The sequence below is a fragment of the Pelobates fuscus genome, chromosome 11, assembly GCF_036172605.1.
Source record: "Pelobates fuscus isolate aPelFus1 chromosome 11, aPelFus1.pri, whole genome shotgun sequence".
NCBI lineage: Eukaryota > Metazoa > Chordata > Amphibia > Anura > Pelobatidae > Pelobates > Pelobates fuscus.
Window position 1 is genome coordinate 82,153,936 of NC_086327.1, and position 19,556 is coordinate 82,173,491.

At 41.8% G+C, this 19,556-nt stretch overlaps 1 protein-coding gene across 4 annotated transcripts in view; it reads right to left on the bottom strand.

The window, feature by feature from the left end:
- The window catches only part of NHERF4 (NHERF family PDZ scaffold protein 4), a 116,392-nt gene that overhangs the window by 47,128 nt on the left and 49,708 nt on the right, over positions 1-19,556 (bottom strand). For 2 of the 4 annotated variants that reach the window (XM_063435869.1, XM_063435867.1), the window contains exons 2-4: positions 15,407-15,434; positions 11,361-11,425; positions 5,212-5,423 (exon numbers count right to left, since the gene is read on the bottom strand). In XM_063435869.1, coding sequence (XP_063291939.1) covers positions 5,212-5,423; positions 11,361-11,425; positions 15,407-15,408 — 279 coding nt within the window. In that variant the 5' untranslated portion in view covers positions 15,409-15,434. Of the gene's footprint in view, positions 1-5,211; positions 5,424-11,360; positions 11,426-15,383; positions 15,435-19,556 lie in introns of all 4 variants that reach the window. The other 2 variants (XM_063435866.1, XM_063435868.1) reach the window with 2 other exon arrangements.

Consider the following 19,556-nt stretch of genomic DNA (forward strand, 5'->3'; position numbering starts at 1 on the left):
AATGCTAAAATTATGCCAGACAGAACTGGCTGAACTTGTTCTAGTAATGCAACAGTTTGTAACAAACCCCCAGTAAGTGATACAGCTACAGTGAGTGCAATATGAAATGCACTGTGTGTATATGGACAGTGAAAATTGAAAAAAATCTGAATAAAAAGCATTTTGTGCAGAATCTAAATGAATAAGTAGTTTATAAATGAAGTTATATCCACAATTGGAAAGCATTTAACAAAAGACAAAAAAAGTTTAAAAGGTTGATTACTAAACAATAAGTTGAGAAAAGGAGTCCTTTGATGGATGTGAAACGAATAGCATTCCTTGTTGAGATGCTGTTAAGTACATGACATCATCATCCTCCCAACATTTCAAATGGACAGAGGGAGACTTTAGTCTTAGTGGTGTGACTGGTTGTGTCCAGGGGTGGGGCTATACTGAGAAATGTCAGGTGACTTAGTAATAACAATTTAAGCAACTAAAATTAAATTTAGAAGACGGATTTCTAAATAAATTTATTGTAGTTTAAAGACACATTACTGTGAGTATTATTACTGTGGAGCTCTGTTGTACACTCGGGCACACCTCAGAGCTCTTAGAAAAGAGGGACATTACAATAAAAAAGAGAGGATAGAGGTATTTGGGATAAAAAAAAAAATGAATTGTCCCTCCTAAATAAGGATAGTTGGGAGTCTTTGAAGTCTTTAAATTGACAGGGTACATGATAATGTCTGAAATGGTAAAAAACAACAACACATTAGGCTTGTCTGGGATTCAGCCATTTTGCTTTTTACAAATACTGTAAAGATAGATGTAATAGCATAGAACTGCCTTTCAAATGGTGCAACCATGATCTGGTTGAGAATAAATAGCTTTAATTTCCAGCTTTCTGGGACCTCCTATTTTACAGCTCTGATTCTGCCCAGCCTCTGAAGCATCAGCCATTCTAGTGAAGAGCAATACATGAAGTTTGACTATTTCGAGATAAAAGTGATTGCAAGGGAATTCTTTAAAATGTCTTATCTTTCAAATCAGGTAGCCAATTTCTAAGCTCTTTTCTGTTTTTACAGGTAAGGCTTTGTTAGTGTAGCGGTACTTACCTGGTCCTCGTGCCTGCTGGAGTCCTCTGCTGCCTCCAGACGAGCCGCATGTCGCTCGAACGCTCCACATTCCTAAAGGGGAAATGGGAGCCTAACTTCGCGGTCTGCTCCCATTGGCCCACGTCATTCCAGCGCCCCCATTCACGCACGTTACGGGGCGCAGGCATGACGTGGACCGATCAAATTAAACGTAGTATTATTTCAACTTACCTGACCTTAGATACTGTGCTTTATTATTGTTTCTGTTCCCAGTACCCTTTAGTGCATTCTTTGAGTTATTGTATTGCATTCTGGTATTGACCTTGGCTTTGTTTCCTGACTCTGAGTTTATCTGTAATCCTTGCTGGCCTTTGTAGCGGATGGTACTAGGGCTGTCCTAAAAGACTGTGATAATATTGCAATTCGTGTGTTGTTTTCTATTTGTATGGTTAAAATGTATGTAGGATTCGTATGATTGTTCAGTAGTTTCCATCCGTACTCCATACAAATGGAAACTACCGAACCAATAGACCACCCCAGAGAGAAGTGTGTACCTTATTAAGCATTCACACTTCTCTAACCGCAGGTTAATCGGTACTTTTTTGATGTATCTGGGTGGCCGCCGTTCGGTATACAAACACGTGGCGGCGGCCATCTTACGCACGAAAATCTCAGCGGTGTTTAGTCGTCGAGTGTCTGGAACTCAAATCGGACACTCGATTACCCAAACACCGCTGAGACCTCCAGGGCTCCGCAACTCCCGAACGGGGAGGCTAATCAGCCTCCCGTTCGGTAAGTTTAAAGTACCGAACAAGGGGATTCATACGAATGCAAGGTTAATCGTGGATGGCAGTATTTTATGTGTGTTTTACCTCCCGAACGAATACCGACCGTAGGGCCAAAACACATGGAACCCTTTTCGGATACCACTTCGTGTGTGGTCGGTCAAATTACACCCTCCACCTAACTCCCGAACCCCTGGTCTGATCTGGGTGAATTTTGGATATGTTAGTCACCCAGATCAGGGCTACCAGAGGGTACCCACAGTATTATTGTCACTACTTGTTTTAGGGTACATTCAGAACTCGGGGAAAACTACAGTATGTGTAATGGGATTAAGTGTCATACTGAGGGGAGGAGATGTGTGGGAGGTAACTGTTACACTATTGGATACTGTACTGATTACTGTGAATCCCTCCCTTGCATGGGAGAATGCTTTGTAAGGAGACTGTGTGGATTAAAAGTCAGTTCTGCTCCTGATGCTGTGTGTGGTCCAGTCATTGGGATCTGTATGGGGATATTCGTGGATTACTTTGTTTGCTGGAATTATTGCTTCATGGGGTTTTTACTACTTGTTCCTGAGCCTCACTGGGATCTCTAGTGGAGTTAACCTGTGGAATACCAGGCCTCCGCTACAGTCTTGTTTGCTCATCTGACTATTACCGTGTACCCGACTCTGGCTAAGTTCTTGTTGTCCCTCCGTTACCCTGACATCGGCTTGTTTCGTGACTATTCTTTACTCTCTGTCTAACGTTAAGTCCAGCCATACTAAGGCCCAGTATTACGTTTATTTTCCTTTGTCTGACCCTTGCTATCCTATACTCTGTGTGTTAGGGTTATACTAAAAAGTTAAACAATCACAAAAGTTGCACTTGTGCAAATAAATGTATGTGCATTGTATTGTGCACAAGTGTTTTTATATGTGTAAAAATGATATAAAGATGAATACAAATGCATGGATAGAGTTTTTGTCACGAGAGAAGAACTTTTGTGAAATCTCTTTGTTTGGCCCACAATGTTTCTCTGATTGAAATGGAAAAATAGAAAAAGAATATTTCCTTATGTGAACACCAATCCCCAACCTCGTGAATTTCTTAAAGGGACACTATAGTCACCGAAACAACTTTAGCTTAATGAACAACAATAAAAGAAAACCGCGCCCTTATTGTGATACGGACATACGTACTCAAGTCCTTTTGGCCTTACAATTTCAGCGGTATACCTCAAAAAAAAGAGAAATATACAAAATAATAGTGTAACTCTGTGGGTAATCTGAGAGTGAAAAAGAAATATATGGTAATACACTCACATTTGGCAGAGCTAAATACAGAGCTCTGCTGTTTTAGCGCGTAGACGGAATAATCCCCGTCCTAGGATATATGTGAAGTAGTCAGCGTCTTGATGGTCTCAAATAGAAAAAACAGACAGGAATATCCACGTAGTGTAGTAAGTACCAATATTAGTATGGGTGATAAGTGAATAAAAGGTATCGTACTCACATTTACCAGAGCGTACCTCGCTCTAGTTAGTAGCGCATAGGTGGTATGATCCCCACCAAGGAATATAGACGAAAACCAGGAACAAAATATAATATGGAGATCTCAGAGTAATAAAAAGTAATAAAAGGTATATAAACTATTTATTAACATATATATATAAATAAAAAGCAAGATGCATAAAATACTCTATGAGAAAGTCCATATAAAATCCACTTTACGCGTTTCACCTATGGAGGCTTCTTCAGAAGTGTGGATAGAGTCCTGGTAATGTCCAAATATATAGCAGATGTAATAAAAAAAAATGGTTTTTATTACATCTGCTATATATTTGGACATTACCAGGACTCTATCCACACTTCTGAAGAAGCCTCCATAGGTGAAACGCGTAAAGTGGATTTTATATGGACTTTCTCATAGAGTATTTTATGCATCTTGCTTTTTATTTATATATATGTTAATAAATAGTTTATATACCTTTTATTACTTTTTATTACTCTGAGATCTCCATATTATATTTTGTTCCTGGTTTTCGTCTATATTCCTTGGTGGGGATCATACCACCTATGCGCTACTAACTAGAGCGAGGTACGCTCTGGTAAATGTGAGTACGATACCTTTTATTCACTTATCACCCATACTAATATTGGTACTTACTACACTATGTGGATATTCCTGTCTGTTTTTTCTATTTGAGACCATCAAGACGCTGACTACTTCACATATATCCTAGGACGGGGATTATTCCGTCTACGCGCTAAAACAGCAGAGCTCTGTATTTAGCTCTGCCAAATGTGAGTGTATTACCATATATTTCTTTTTCACTCTCAGATTACCCACAGAGTTACACTATTATTTTGTATATTTCTCTTTTTTTTGAGGTATACCGCTGAAATTGTAAGGCCAAAAGGACTTGAGTACGTATGTCCGTATCACAATAAGGGCGCGGTTTTCTTTTATTGTTGTTCACTATTGTTTTCTCATAAGGTGGGGAATCCTTGTGCTGATCACTGCTGCCCATCTAATATCACCTGTTACACTATAGTGAGCGCCTATATTCTGTTTGTTTAACTTTAGCTTAATGAAGCAGTTTTTATGTATAGATCATACCCCTGAAGTTTCACTGCTCAATTCTCTTCCATTTAGGAGTTAAATCACTTTTGTTTTTGTTTATGCAAACATCTCCCCTGGCTGTGCATGACACAGCCTGCATGAAAATAAAAAGGTTTCATTTTCAAACAGATGTAACTTACTTTAATAGTATTTATATCCTGCTCTGTTAATTTAACTTTAATTACAAACAGGAGGTTCCTGTAAGGTCTAGCAAGCTATTAACAGAGCAGGATAAGAAATTCTAAATTAAACAGATTTTGTAATAAAGGAAGTATAAACATTAGATAACTCTTTACAGGAAGAGTTTAGGAAGGATGTGTATGTCATATGCAGGGAGGTGTAACTAGGGCTGCATAAGCAAATATTTAACTCTTAAATGGCAGAGAACTGAGCAGTGATACTACAGGGCCATGATCTATACACCAAAACTGCTTAATTAAGCTAAAGTTGTTTTGAGGACAATAGTGTCCGTTTAAGTGATATCCAATACACGTTGGAGTGGGAATATGCAATACGGGAATTCTTCTGTAGACAGGTTGTTGATCAAAGGAGAAATTTGATTACCATTAAGAAGAATGTTTTTCCCTTTTTGTGATGCAACTGGCCATCATTTGAAATTGTTTATTTGCCTAGAAAAGAGGATTTAAAGGTTGAATTTAATGGACTTCATTCTATATATAACCTAGATTACTAAATTTCTATGTAGCTAATACATTTAGAAGACTTTGATGATGCAGTTTCAGCCTCACCCTCAAATGCTCTTGTTCGTGTACATATTCCCCATTAATCTGCAGAAGTTGATCTCCATTTCTCAAACCTGCAACGTAAGCTGGGCCATCAGGGTACACCTTATGTATAATGTGACCTTTTCTGCCATAATCCATCCGAAGGTGGAACCCAAAGGAACCTTTAGCATCTTTTCTCAACACACAAAAACGAGCCTCTGGTTCAGGGTCAGTACCTGATAGTGTGATGGGCAGAAAATACCATTAATGCCACGATAATTTCTCACAATTAGCAAACAGAGGAAATGACAATTCACTGGTTTTAGAAAGAAAATGTTTTTTTTTTAGATTTTTTTTTGTCATTCTTTATTTTTTGCTTTTCATGAAATAACAGATAATCTTGCTGTGCCACAACAGCAGAAGCAAGCACGTTAAAAATAATAAGTGTCATGGCATGACATGAATAAAACATTAAGAAGGTATACCACACCAGTGAGAGCTAGGGACACAACATTTAGACAATTTTTGCTTAACAAGAGGACCTCAACCATCTGAGCACTAAAGATAAAATAAACAAACTTATTAGCAAGATAAAACTATAGGCTATGAATAGACATGCAGGAAGAGTCTCAGCCATGCAGTCAGCAGTTACTTTCTAACAGTAGTATAGTGCTGGGGAACAGAACACAACCCTCGATAAGTTGGGTAGGGCGGCTAGGTCACACCCTTTATGGATGTAGCTAAATTGCTCTTCCCTTTCCACATCCTGCTCCTCTCATTTTACATATCTGCTCCTTTATGTCCCACCTCTTTTACGATAAAGAGCATCATAGGAAATATAGGCCTTTATTCAATAAGCTGTCCAAATGATACAATACTGTTGAATTCCCCCTCCCCCCCAATGATTTATCTATAAAAAAGTAATACCAGATTAAATTAGACTTCAATGGTGACTTCTGCCAAGACCCCCCCTCCCCCCAAAGTCCTGGATTGGATGGCACAGAAATCTGGGGACACCAGGGAACTGTCCTCGGGAAGTACAGTGTGAGTATCTCATTAGATGCATTTGCGCTGTGCATGGGCACAAGAACCCTGCAAAGAACAATTCCACAACGTTCACTGCAAGGACCTGCAACTCCAGTGCTTTGCTGGATAACCCACCCTTTTTCCATGCGGGTTCGCCCTCCTATTTAATTTTATTAAAGGACACGGAGGCTCATATTAGGCTTTATCTCTTTCTTTATTCCTCAGCAGCAAAGAAAGGATATTGATATTTTTTAATATAGCAATAACAAAAAAACACAAATACCCCTAAGGGTTAACCATGTAACATTCCATATCTGTTAACCAATCGGATCAGTCCTTGTACTATGTCCCTTCATGTGACCTAATCTACTTCCTCTTTCTTTGCTGCTGCCTCAGCTAAGTACCACATAATTTTTAAGCTCTGACAAATTGTTATATTTACTGTGCTTTTACTGTACTTTTAATGTTTAAATTTTGCCTTTTAATGTGATTGTCTATCACTTGTGTTTTTCTTTTTTCTGTGTTTGCTCCATCTGTCCTCCGTGCAGGGTACTTGCCTCTCCCTTGGGGCAAGCCACATCCTGCACTGCCTTTTCGGGCATTCCGTATCACAGGTGGGGGGCAGATTGTTTCATTTTCAAGAGGCCTGGCACAACCTAACCTCAGATGCCTGGGTCCTAGAGACCATTCGCGGCTACCACATCGAATTCACACAACAACCAATCCAACTCTCACTGCCACATCGGATTGTCTTTTCCACACGAGACAAACATCTGGTGTCAAAAGAGATTCGCACACTAGAGGAGAAGGGTGCGATATACAAAGTCTCACCTACCGCCCCCGGGTTCCTAAGCAACATCTTCCTAGTACCCAAGAAAGGTGGGGGCACCAGACCAGTAATAAACCTACGGCCGCTCAACGCCTTTGTCACATACCATCACTTCAAGATGGAAGGGATACACTGCCTACGGGACTTGCTACGATTGGGAGACTGGATGGTAAAATTGGACCTCCAAGACGCATACCTCACGATACCGATTGCCGAGGAATGTCACCACCTACTTCAATTCCGATGGGAACAGACTATGTGGCGCTTCCGCTGCCTCCCTTTCGGCCTGTCCTCAGCCCCGTGGTGCTTCACCAAGCTGCTGAAGCCGGTGGTCGCTCTCCTTCGCAGCAGAGGTGTACGACTCATCATATACCTCGACGACATGCTGATCATGGCCCAGGACACCCAACTCCTGACCCAACATCTATCCTGGGCGTTAACACTTTTGCAAAATCTGGGTTTCCTAATCAATTGGGACAAATCGATCCTGCAACCCTCCCACTCGATCGAGTTCCTGGGCTTCGATATAGACGCAATCCAAGGAACACTCAGTCTACCTATCAAGAAGGTAAAACTTATCAAGAAGGAAATCCGGAGGACGTTGACACGACCGGTCCTAACCCTCCGACAACTAGCCAGGATAATTGGACTGTTAGCCGCCTCTATACAAGCGATCTTCCCAGGACCACTACACTACAGATCCCTGCAACAACTCAAAACCACCCACCTACACTTGGGTCAATCCTATTCCGATTCTATACCTCTAGACTGCGCGGCAAAAGAGGAGCTGGCATGGTGGCTTCAACACATGGAAGCATGGAATGGCAGGGCAATCTTCGGAACAACTCCGGATCTCGTCATAGAATCCGACGCGAGCAGACTGGGATGGGGAGCTCGTTGTGGTCCTACCTCTACAGGTGGAAAATGGTCTTCAGAAGAAAAAGAACTCCACATCAACGGTTTGGAACTTCTAGCCGGGTCATTTGCCCTCCGGAGTCTCCTCGGACACACGACCGATTGCTCCATACTTCTGCGCATGGACAATATATCGGCCGTTCGCTACATCAACCACCTGGGTGGCACGAGATCCGCAACACTCACAAATCTAGCGAAAGAATTTTGGTATTTCTGCCTGAGTCGCAACATATCAGTACAGGCGGAATACCTCCCAGGTCTCTCAAACACCGTAGCGGATTGGAATTCCAGACACCTAAGAGACAACAGCGCCTGGAGACTGAATCGTACAACATTCCAGAGGCTTCACCAACTCTGGGGACCTATGCACATCGACCTTTTTGCCTCCCGGCTGAATGCTCAACTTCCCTCATTCTTCAGCTGGAGACCGGACCCAGACGCCACGGCAGTGGATGCCTTCCTACAAAATTGGCCGAACAACAGGCTATACGCCTTTCCTCCTTTCTCACTCATAGCGCGAACTCTCCTACACCTACAGCGCTCCCGAACATCGTTGGTATTATTAACGCCATTTTGGACGGCACAGCCATGGTTCCCTTCACTCATGGAAATGTCGATCGACCTTCCCCGATTGATCCCTGGAGGCACGGAATTATTGTCAGACCCCGATGGGAACTCTCACCCACTCCTAGTGCAAGGCCATCTCAGACTCATAGCATGGCTCCTCTCAGGGGACCCTGGTCCGTGCCAAACGTTTCACAAGCAACTTTGGACTTATTGGCAGGAGCTTGGGCCCCAGGGACAAGACGAGCCTATACTCATGCCTGGAACACATGGTATAGTTGGTGCGTGGAACAACACGTGGATCCCATATGTGCTCCTGTAAATCAGGTGCTGGGTTTCCTGACTACCCTTTACGAACAAGGTTTGGCATACCGCACCATAAACGTGTACAGGTCAGCGATTTCAGCTGGACACAACGGCTGGGAAGGCTCCCCGGCCGGGAAACATTTATTAATTTGTCGCCTATTACGAGGCATGAAATTTGCACGGCCACCACAACCTCGCTACACGACATTATGGGATGTGAATATGGTCCTTCGTCTGTTGCAAGACTGGCCTCCAAACTCAGACCTCACACTCAAACAAGTGTCAGCAAAATTAGCGATGCTCCTGTGCTTAATTTCCTGCAAGAGAGTATCAGACGTGCGGGCCCTGGATATCGATGCACGATCCTTCACCCCACACGGCGTTCTGTTTACGATTACCAGACGTACGAAGTCGAAAATCACTTCAGTCTTCTACCCCTCCTTTCCTCACAACACTAACCTCTGCCCGGTGGCATGTCTGCGGGAATACGAACTACGGACCCAGTCATTCCGGAACCCAACAACACCGGACCTGTTCTTGGCAGTGAGGAAACCTCATCATCCAGTATCCACAGGAACTCTGGCACGATGGGTGAAAGGGATAATGTCAGCTGCTCACATCGACACATCAGTTTATGGAGCACACTCTACTAGAGGTGCTATGGCTTCAAAAGCATTCTCCATCGGATGTAGACTGGAAGACCTCCTCCGCACAGCTGATTGGTCCAGAGAATCGACGTTCAAGGAATTTTACTTTCGTCCAACAGAACATATCTCGTCTATGGTCGTTTCACAGCTTTAAACTAGCCTAATATGAGCCTCCGTGTCCTTTAATAAAATTACCAGATTTTACTAATTACATGACGTAAAGTCATGATTTTATTAAGGACACGGAGGCGAGTATTAGCCCGCCCAATGAAAGGTAAGCAATACATGTAATTTCCCACCCAATTGCTCATAAACAGGTTGGAGTGGTTGACTGTTCAGATTCAAAGTTATATATAAGAATAATTGATGTAAATTGACAATCTAATGGAATGTTTCAGATATGAATGCTGTTTTAAAAAATGGATATCGCTTATATGCATGACAACGATATTCGAACATATTTTACCATATCTCTCTCTGTCTCCTACAGCTTAACACTGTGATGAAACAACCAGGATCATCCGCTATCTCCTAGTTTTATCGGAAGACTCATCGGAACCCTCTACCGGAGATTATCCAAGTTTGAGAAAAGTTTTCCTGTTGATGAGTTCAGCTTCGGCACCAGTCAGAAAGAGGAAGTAGATTAGGTCACATGAAGGGACATAGTACAAGGACTGATCCGATTGGTTAACAGATATGGAATGTTACATGGTTAACCCTTAGGGGTATTTGTGTTTTTTTGTTATTGCTATATTAAAAAATATCAATATCCTTTCTTTGCTGCTGAGGAATAAAGAAAGAGATAAAGCCTAATACTCGCCTCCGTGTCCTTAATAAAATCATGACTTTACGTCATGTAATTAGTAAAATCTGGTAATTATTATTTGTTTTTTTTAAAGCAAGCCCACTGATTATGAGTCACGTCACTGGCGATGCCCCCTCTCAGGCTTGCATACCCCATGCCTTCCAATATTGGGAGGTCTGAATTCTGTAGGTAATCATTTGGAAAAGTTTTGCATCATTTGAAAAGCTTCTTAAATGGACACTAAAGGCACCCAGACCACTTCATCTCATTGAGAAACTGCAATGTTTACATTGCAGTACTAAGACAGTCTCTGGTTGCGGTCTATCAGACAGCCACTAGAGGCGCTTCCAGGAGTTTACCGAACTCTAAGTCCCTTAAATGGTGCTGGAAATTCAGCGTTCGTGAAATCAGCATAAGAAAGCATTAAGTCAATACGTTCCTATGCGCTTGCGTATTAGGTTCCCCTGTCTGATGACGTTGGAGGAATCGGAGCGCCAACCCAGCGTATATGAGCTTGTGCATAACATATGTAGGAAATGGTTAGTGGGTGGGGAGGTAAATTTGTCTTCATAGGTACATGAATACAGACTACTGGGTGTAGGTAGCTCTGTGACTGTGTTGGTTAATAAGTGTAGTTGAGCAACAAGGTAGATGAATGAGGAGTAAGATGTGATAGTGTAGGGGTAGTATACTATGTCTAGATATGTTTAATTTAGTGCATGGGGTGAAATTAACTAGGTGAGTGGCTGCATGTGACTTTTTAGGTGTATGTCACAGGGTGGGTATGTGGCAGCGTGCATGACAGGTGAATGTAACTAAATGGGGTTAGACAGACAGGGCAGGTTCACGTTACAGTCACGCACACTGTTAAATATTTATTTAGGTGGGAGACCGTAAAGAAAATCCATAGGAGTTGCAGAGTAAATCCACCTTTCAATGGAGAGGCATCTAGGTACGCTGCTCATCCCTACAGTAATGAGAAAATAAGCATCTGCATTCAATATGATGAGGGGACTCACATCAAGTAGCTGAATAGCAATCATTACAATCACAGAGAATGTTCCATATGTAAACACGTTACCTGTATCCTCTCCAAGACACAACGCAGGATTATCAATTCCCAATTTTGGATTAAATGGAAAGCCCCTTAAAAAAAAAAAAAAAATTATATATAATTAAGGCCTTGGATCAATATTGCTAGATAAGCTTTTCAAATGAAAAAGATTTAGATAGATGTTTAGAATGATTGAATATTACAAAAAAAGAGTTTAATTTTGCAATATTCATTTTTTTTTCTTAATATGTGATGTCTTTCATATTTTAATATTTTGAGAAAAAAAATAATTCCAAATTCTTATCCACATATTTTGACCACTTAAACACTAAGGCTCTTTAAATATCACTGACAACTGCTAGTGCTTCCCTAAAATAGCAGGGTAAAACTTAGCTATTTCATGCAGAGGATCTATCAGATGGTCTGTTGCACAGCACAGCGTTTTGCCATGCATTAGCCTTCCAATAGGCTGAGATCTTGATGACAGCCTTACAGGCAGAACAGCAGCGTTCAGACTGGTGCTGCAAGGTTGAAATGGTAAGTGAAATGTTTTATTTTCCCTTGCACTGAGGGAGGCTGGGGACCTAAATGGCTAACAGGGCACTATACCATAAGTAATAGACATTTGTACTGCTAACTCTAGTGTTCCAGTAACTATTGTAGCCTGTAATATTATGGTTTTCAAAAAAATTTAATATATATATTTTAAAAATTCACACCTTTTTTAAAATTTCTATGGAATCTGAAAAAGGACCTCATTAGAAAAATACTTCTCCATCCTATAAAGAACCCTTTCTGAAAGATAAGATAAAGAACCCTTTCTGTGGGAAACATCTTAAAGATTAACTTTATGTCCTGAGTACAGTCCTGTTAATGGACAGATTGCCAAACTGCTATTTCCGTATAGTGTCATCATAAATCCTCAAAAATGCCTTTTTTTCCCTGAGGTAAACAATGTATTATTTTCTAGACTTTCTTTAAAACTAAAATATATCTTATTTGGTGAAGAATTAATTAGAAATAGTAACAAACCAATTCCTTCCAGTAAGGTGTATATAAGTAAACAAAATAAATGGAGCGCAATATACCCAAAAATGAGCATAAGCTTCAAGATAATGCACCATATTGCTCTCCATTCTTGTGTTTACGTATATACACCTTACTGGAAGGAATTGGTTGGTTACCAGAAGAGGTAATGGCACTGCCAAAAGGGCACAAAAGCATTTACGTTCAGAGCCAGATCATTCAAAAGGTTCTTAATATTGTGACCATACAATACACCCTGTATTTATGAACTATCTAATCATTAGCACTATTGTACTATTGTGTTTTACTTTTTTTTTTTTATCTTTAAGAGAACCAACTTCCCCACTGTAATACCTAGGGGTAAGTGTTCTAATTTAAACAAATCTTTTCTTCTTTTCTTTTCTTCCCCACTGGCACTTTTGTGTTTTATAGATGGGGGTACATTACCTAAACACGGAGGTATGGGTTTTGATTAAAACTATTGATTTGTGTGATTCAAGGAGTATCCACAAAGTGCTACAGCTGCTATATTATTATATGTGAAAAATCATTTGTTTATTTGTACGCCACTTAAGTATTAAACTGTTTAAGAATGGTTTAAATAAAATATTTATTAACCCAGCCCCAGGGATCTCAGCCAGTCAGCAGAGGCAGCTTTCTAATTAGGTGGTTTAGGTGTCCGCCCAAGGCCTCGCATTGGCTGGGGCCTCGCGGCCGCCTAGATCACCGTGGGGCAGACTGTGTCAGGTCCTCGGTCAGTGACCGAAGACCCGACATCAGGTGGGGGCCAGGCGGCTTGCTCTGCCTGGGAGGAGAGCACCCATCGCAGACACCGGCCTGCAGCTCTGCAATGTGCAGAGCTGCAGACCATGTGTCTTGCAAGATCTGGCCAATCAGATCTTTGCCGAGGGTTACCACGGCAACGCTCTGACTGGATCTTGCAAGATTCATGGTCTGCAGACCGATATTATGGCCACCGGACCACCAGAGAGCACAAAAAAAATAAAATAAAAAAGGTATTTAATCCCATTCACCATCATCCCCCTCCTCTTCCTCACACCATCATCCCCCTCCCTCACACCATCATCCCCCTCCCTCACACCATCACACATAGTTACATAGCTGAAAAGAGACTTGCGTCCATCAAGTTCAGCCTTTCTCACATTTGTTTTTTTGCTGTTGAAAAAGCAAAACCCCCCAGTTTGAAGCACTTCCAATTTTGCAACGAGCTAGGAAAAAAATTCCTTCTTGACCCCAGAATGGCAGTCAGATTAAACCTTGGATCAAGCAGTTATTACCCTACATTGAAAGATTATTTCCTTGAATATTCTGTTTTTGCAAGTATGCCCCTCTCTGACATCATCCACCCTCCTTCACACTATCACCTCCTTCACACCATCACTCTCCTCCCTCACCCCTCCTCACACCATCACCCCCTCACAGAATTACCCCCTCCCACACATTATCACCCCCCACTCACCATCACCCCATCAAACCCCTCCCTCACAGTATCACCCCACTCCCTCCCAGTATCTACAGTATAACCAACCACCCTCACAGTATCACCCCCCGTGTATCACAATCACACCATCACTCACACCATCAACACCCTCCCATCAACACCCTCCTTCACAGTATCTACAGTATCACCAACCTCCCTCACACAGTATCACTCCCCTCTATCTCACTAGCACCCCTCTCTCTCTTACCCTACCCCCTCCCACAATAACCCCCTTCCACACCCCTCTCCCAATTTCATACCTCTCCCACACAGTATCACCCCCTCACATACAGTCACCCCCCTCATACACAGTCACCCCCCTCATACAGTCACCCCCCAACACACTGTCGTACCATACTCCCCTCACACTGTCACCCCCCCCACACTGCCAGTCCCTTCACACATCCATTAATAACTCCGATCCTGTTAACCTCACCTGCCCTCACTCTGCCACAATCATTCTGTCAAATTAACCCCCCTAATTCTGTCACACTCGCCTTCTCTCACTGTCACACCCTTCCCGCCCCATCTCTGTCACACTTTTCCTTACATATTAATGCCTCTAATCCTGTCACACTCTGCCACACTCACCCTGTTACATTAACCCTCCCTTAATCCTGTCACACTCCATCCTCCAACCATGCCACATTCACCCTTCACCCCAACCCAACCCTGACACACTTTGCACTGACACACTTACCTCCACTCGACCGTTCACACTTCCTCCTCAAACCATGTTAACCATAGGGGAAAATATCTATGGCACGGTTTTGTTTTTTAATCTGTAACTTTATTATTGCAAATTATGTTACAACTACAAATAGAGAGCTCACAATGCAGGGGCACAGGGAGCCGTGACACTGCAAGCTTCTGAACAATGAATGCAGAGACTGACTCTCTGTATCCAGCGCTGCAAGCACGCATTTCAATATAGAGACTGCTCCTTATACACACACAAGATGCAACTCTATTTTTTTCACTTTGGGTGTTAGTGGGGCCGAGTGTTTGAGCTTCGCCTAAGGCCTTAAAAAGTGTGGAGCCGCCCCTGGTTAAAACCACCATCTAGCCTCCCCTGCCCCCTCTTGCCTCCCTAAATATAGTAAAATCTTACTTGTATCAAATATGAAGCTCTGCCCCTGATCTGCCTGTAAACTGCCTCTGTCTGCTGACATAATCAGTGGTGGTCTGAGCCAATCACAATGCTTCCCCATAAGATTGGCTGAGCTTATCAAGGAGGCAGAGCCAGCACAAGTCAGACACAGCCCCGGACCAACCGCCATCTGAGGAGTGGACAGTGGAGTTATTCCTAGGCTGCAATGTAAACACTGCATTTTCTCTAAAAAGACCTTGTTTACTGCAAAAATCCTGAAGGTAATGATTCTACTCACCACAACAAATACAATAAGCTGTAGTTTTTCTGGTGACTATAGGGTCCCTTTTTAAGTGTAAAATCACATTTTATTACTATTAAACAGTTTTTTTTTTTGTTTTTTTTTTTGTTTTTTTTTTATACATGAGCTTACCGGCCCATACAGCCTATACTTACATAGTTAAAGTAAAGTTGTCCACAATTCCTGAAAGAGAAAAGACCATGGTCTATGGAGGATTAAAAATATAAAAACATGTAGGACATAGTAAAAAATGAGAACTAATTGAATTTTGCAGGAACATGATTTTCTTTTATTGGAATATATTGATGTGTACAAAATAAGAACCCATCAAAAAACATGTCATTTCACACGGTCATTAATGCACTTACCAGTAGGGATCAACCAATATTGATTTTTTTTAGAGAAGATACCGATATTCTGTACATTTGCCATTTAAAAAAAAAAATAAAAAAACAACACAATTTCTACACAAATCTACTGTTAACTGAACAGGATTATTATTATTTTTTTTTAGCAAATTATTTTTTATTAAAAGGTAAATGCACAAAATATACATGCCATTCAGAATGTGTTAAATATATATATATGTGTGTGTGTGTGTGTGTGTGTGTGTGTGTGTGTGTGTGTGTGTGTGTGTAGTGGATGCAGTGAGAATATTTGATTTGTGAATGCAGTGTATATTTGTGTAGTGGATGCAGTGTGAGTGTAGTAAATGCAGTGTGTTTGTGTAGTGTGTGTATAATGAATACAGAGTGTGTTTGTGTAGTGTGTGTATAGTGAATGAAGTGTATATTTGTGTAGTGGATGCAGTGTGAGTGTAGTAAATGCAGTGTGTTTGTGTAGTGCGTGTATAATGAATGCAGAGTGTGTCTGTGTAGTGTGTGTATAGTGAATGCAGTGTATATTTGTGTAGTGGATGCAGTGTGAGTGTAGTAAATGCAGTGTGTTTGTGTAGTGTGTGTATAATGAATGCAGAGTGTGTGTTTGTGTAGTGTGTATATAATGAATGCAGTTTGTGTGTTTGTGTAGGTATGGAATTTGTGTAAAATGGGGGGGGGGGGAAGAGGGCAATTTTTTTTTACAACTATTTTCTTTACATTTTGTTTTAGTCCCTCTCACTGCTTCTTACCTGTCCAGGAAGGGGGGATATGGCATTCCTTGGGGGGGGGGGGGGGGGGGGGGGGCCCGTGGCGGTCCAGCACACTCTTACTTACCTTCCCAGCTCCCTTCAGCTCCCCTGTCTAACTCTCTGGTAACCTGTGGCAATGCTCTGACAGCCACAGGACTCGCGAGAGTTAGACAGGGGAGCTGAAGGGAACTGCTGGGAATGTAAGGTAAGAGTGTGCTGGGCTCAGTGGTGTATTTAGGATTTGGGCTGCCCTAGGCAGGACGGTGCTCGGGCCGCCCCCCTCCCCAATTTAAAATTTTCCCCACCCCTTGTCAAAGCCACACACTCACTGACAGAAGCATACACTCATTGACATACACACACATTCACATATACACTGACAATTAATGACATACACACACACACTATTACTTGAACACACACTGACAGATGCATGCACTCACTGACCGACACATACACACTCACATTCACTCACAGACACACACATTTCTCCCAACACTTACAAATTATTATTTTTATTTTATATCCACCGAGCCTCCCTGGGAGAGCTGGAGTGGATTGCTTACCTGTCCAGTGGTGCTGCTGGTCGGGCGCACAGGCTGAGTTGGTGGCGCTTAGTGATGCCGTTGAGCTGGTCTGACGTCATATTCCGGCTCCCGGCTTCATTAAGCGGCGCGGAGGGAGCTGAACAGGAAGTGCTCAGGAGAGTATGCTCCCTCCAGCTCTTGAGCCCCCCACGACGCACGGCAAGCAAGAGATCTGCCTGGGCATTTGGGGGGGGGGCTTTTTTTGCCGCCCCCTGCAAAGTGCCGCCCAAGGCAGATGCCTTGTTTGCCTCTCGGAAGACACGTCCCTGCAGACACACACACTCTCACTCACTGACAGACAGCCACACATACACACACTGACAGCCAGACAAACCCACTCATATACACACTGACAGACATACATACACAATCACTCACATACACACTGTAATCAAGTCCAATTTTAGAGCCATAGTTGCATGTGCAAACTGTACTTGGTGTAAGGTTTTTACGCATGTCTATGTTATCTTCTTCTGAAGCCTGAATGCGGGCGGTCAACCCTTGCACTTACACCTTTATCAGATCTAGATCTGCCGTAAACATTTTCCGCATGTTAAGTAGAAGGTCTTGAATGTCCTGCTTTGTTGCAGGTGCTTGAGCATCTCAGAGTACTGTCTCCACCGAGGTGGCTGTTTGTGTTTGGGAGTACATGCGCTCTCCCTGCTGAATGTCAGAACATATGGATCCCGCTTCAGAGTCAGGTATGTCAGCCATCTTGTGGGCCCAGCACACACTGCACATTACTGGGGGCTCTGTAAAAGAAGAGTACACACTGGATATTACAGAGCCCCTAGTAATGAGCAGTGTCGGAACTAATGTAATGAGGGCCCTGATGCAAGAAATATTTTAGGGCTCCCCTCTAGCGCAAGGGTGACCGAAAGGTGGAAATGCAAGCTGGGGATCTACCATTTGCCCATCCTTGCATGATTGTATTTGTGAGCAATGTTTGTGCATGTGAATGTAATTATGTTTTTGTATGGAGTGTGTGCATGTAGTGGTGTATTTGTATGTACAGTTGCCATTTGAATTCAGTGATGTACTTCTATGTAATGTTTGTGTTTGAATGCATGGGTGTGCTTGTATGTAGTGTTGGCTTTTAACCCCTTTGTGACCAGACCATTCTTAAATTCTCTTACCGTTAAGGACCAGGTTTTTTTTTACATTTCTGTGGTGTTTGTGCTTAGCTGTAATGGTCCTCTTACTCATTTACTGTACCCACACATGATATGTACCGTTTTTCTCGCCATTAAATGGTCTTTAAGATACCATTATTTTCATCATATCATAATTTACTATAATTTTTATAAAATATGATGAAAAAATGTAAACAAACCCACACACATGCTAAATAGTTTCTAAATTTTGTCCTGAGTTTAGAAATACCCAATGTTAACATGTTCTTAGCTTTTTATGGAAAGTTATAGGGCTATAAGTATACTTTGCTATTTCCAAACCATTTTTCTAAATTTACATTGTAAAACTAATATCTGTCAGGAATCCCTGAATAACTCTTTATGTGTAAAAATGTTTTAAAAGAAGACAACCTAAGGTATTAACCCCTTAAGGACACATGACATGTGTGACATGTCATGATTCCCTTTTATTCCAGAAGTTTGGTCCTTAAGGGGTCTTTTCATGCAAGCATTTTACCACCAATCTATGCCAAATGAAAATAAATAAATAAATAAATAATTGGTGATTTTTTTTTTACACACATAGCAATTTAAGAATACACGTACGGAGAACTTTAAGGGTTACTGCCAAAGAACACCCCAACATGTGCTCTGCAACATCTCCTGAGTACAGTGATACCACCCATGTATAGGTGTGTCGAGTTTTCTGGGGGCTAAAAGACCTTATTTGGAGGGTGCGCATACCAGTTTTCCAACTTGGAATTTTCACAGCAGGTTATCATGCACCCATGTCCTATTTGGGACTTTTTTTAAACCAGCCAATGTAATTTACCCCCATCAAACCATATATTTTTGAAAAGTAGACACCCTAGGGTATTTCAAATGGTGGTATTTTAACACTTTCCGTGCACTAATTCTACCACCAGTCTTTAACCTTTTGGGTAGTAATTGGAGAACACCACAATATGAATTCAGCAACATCTCCTGAGTACAGCAGTGCCCCCAGAGTACAGGTTTTATGGGTTTTTGCAAACTTACAGGGGTCAAATGTAGGGCTTTCCCATTTTCCATGTTTGCACATTGAAATTTGCCAGATTGGTTTGCTGGGCCTATGTTGCCTTTGAGACCGTATAGCAGCCCAGCAATGAAAATTAACCCCATCATAGCATACCATTTGTAAAACTAGACAACCCACGGTATTCAAAATGGAGTATGTCCAGTCTTTTGTAGTAGCCAATTAGTCACAAACGCTTGACAAAGTTTGCATTCATATTTGTTTTTTGCATTTTTTTTTTTTTTACACAAAAACTGCACTTTTACTGGTGATTTCATCATCATGATAAGTTTTACTTTTTGAAACACTCATATTGGTGTTCAGTGAAGTCTCACGAGTATAACAATACTCCCCCATGTACAGGTTTTATGGTGTATTGAAAAGGTACAGGGTCAATATAGG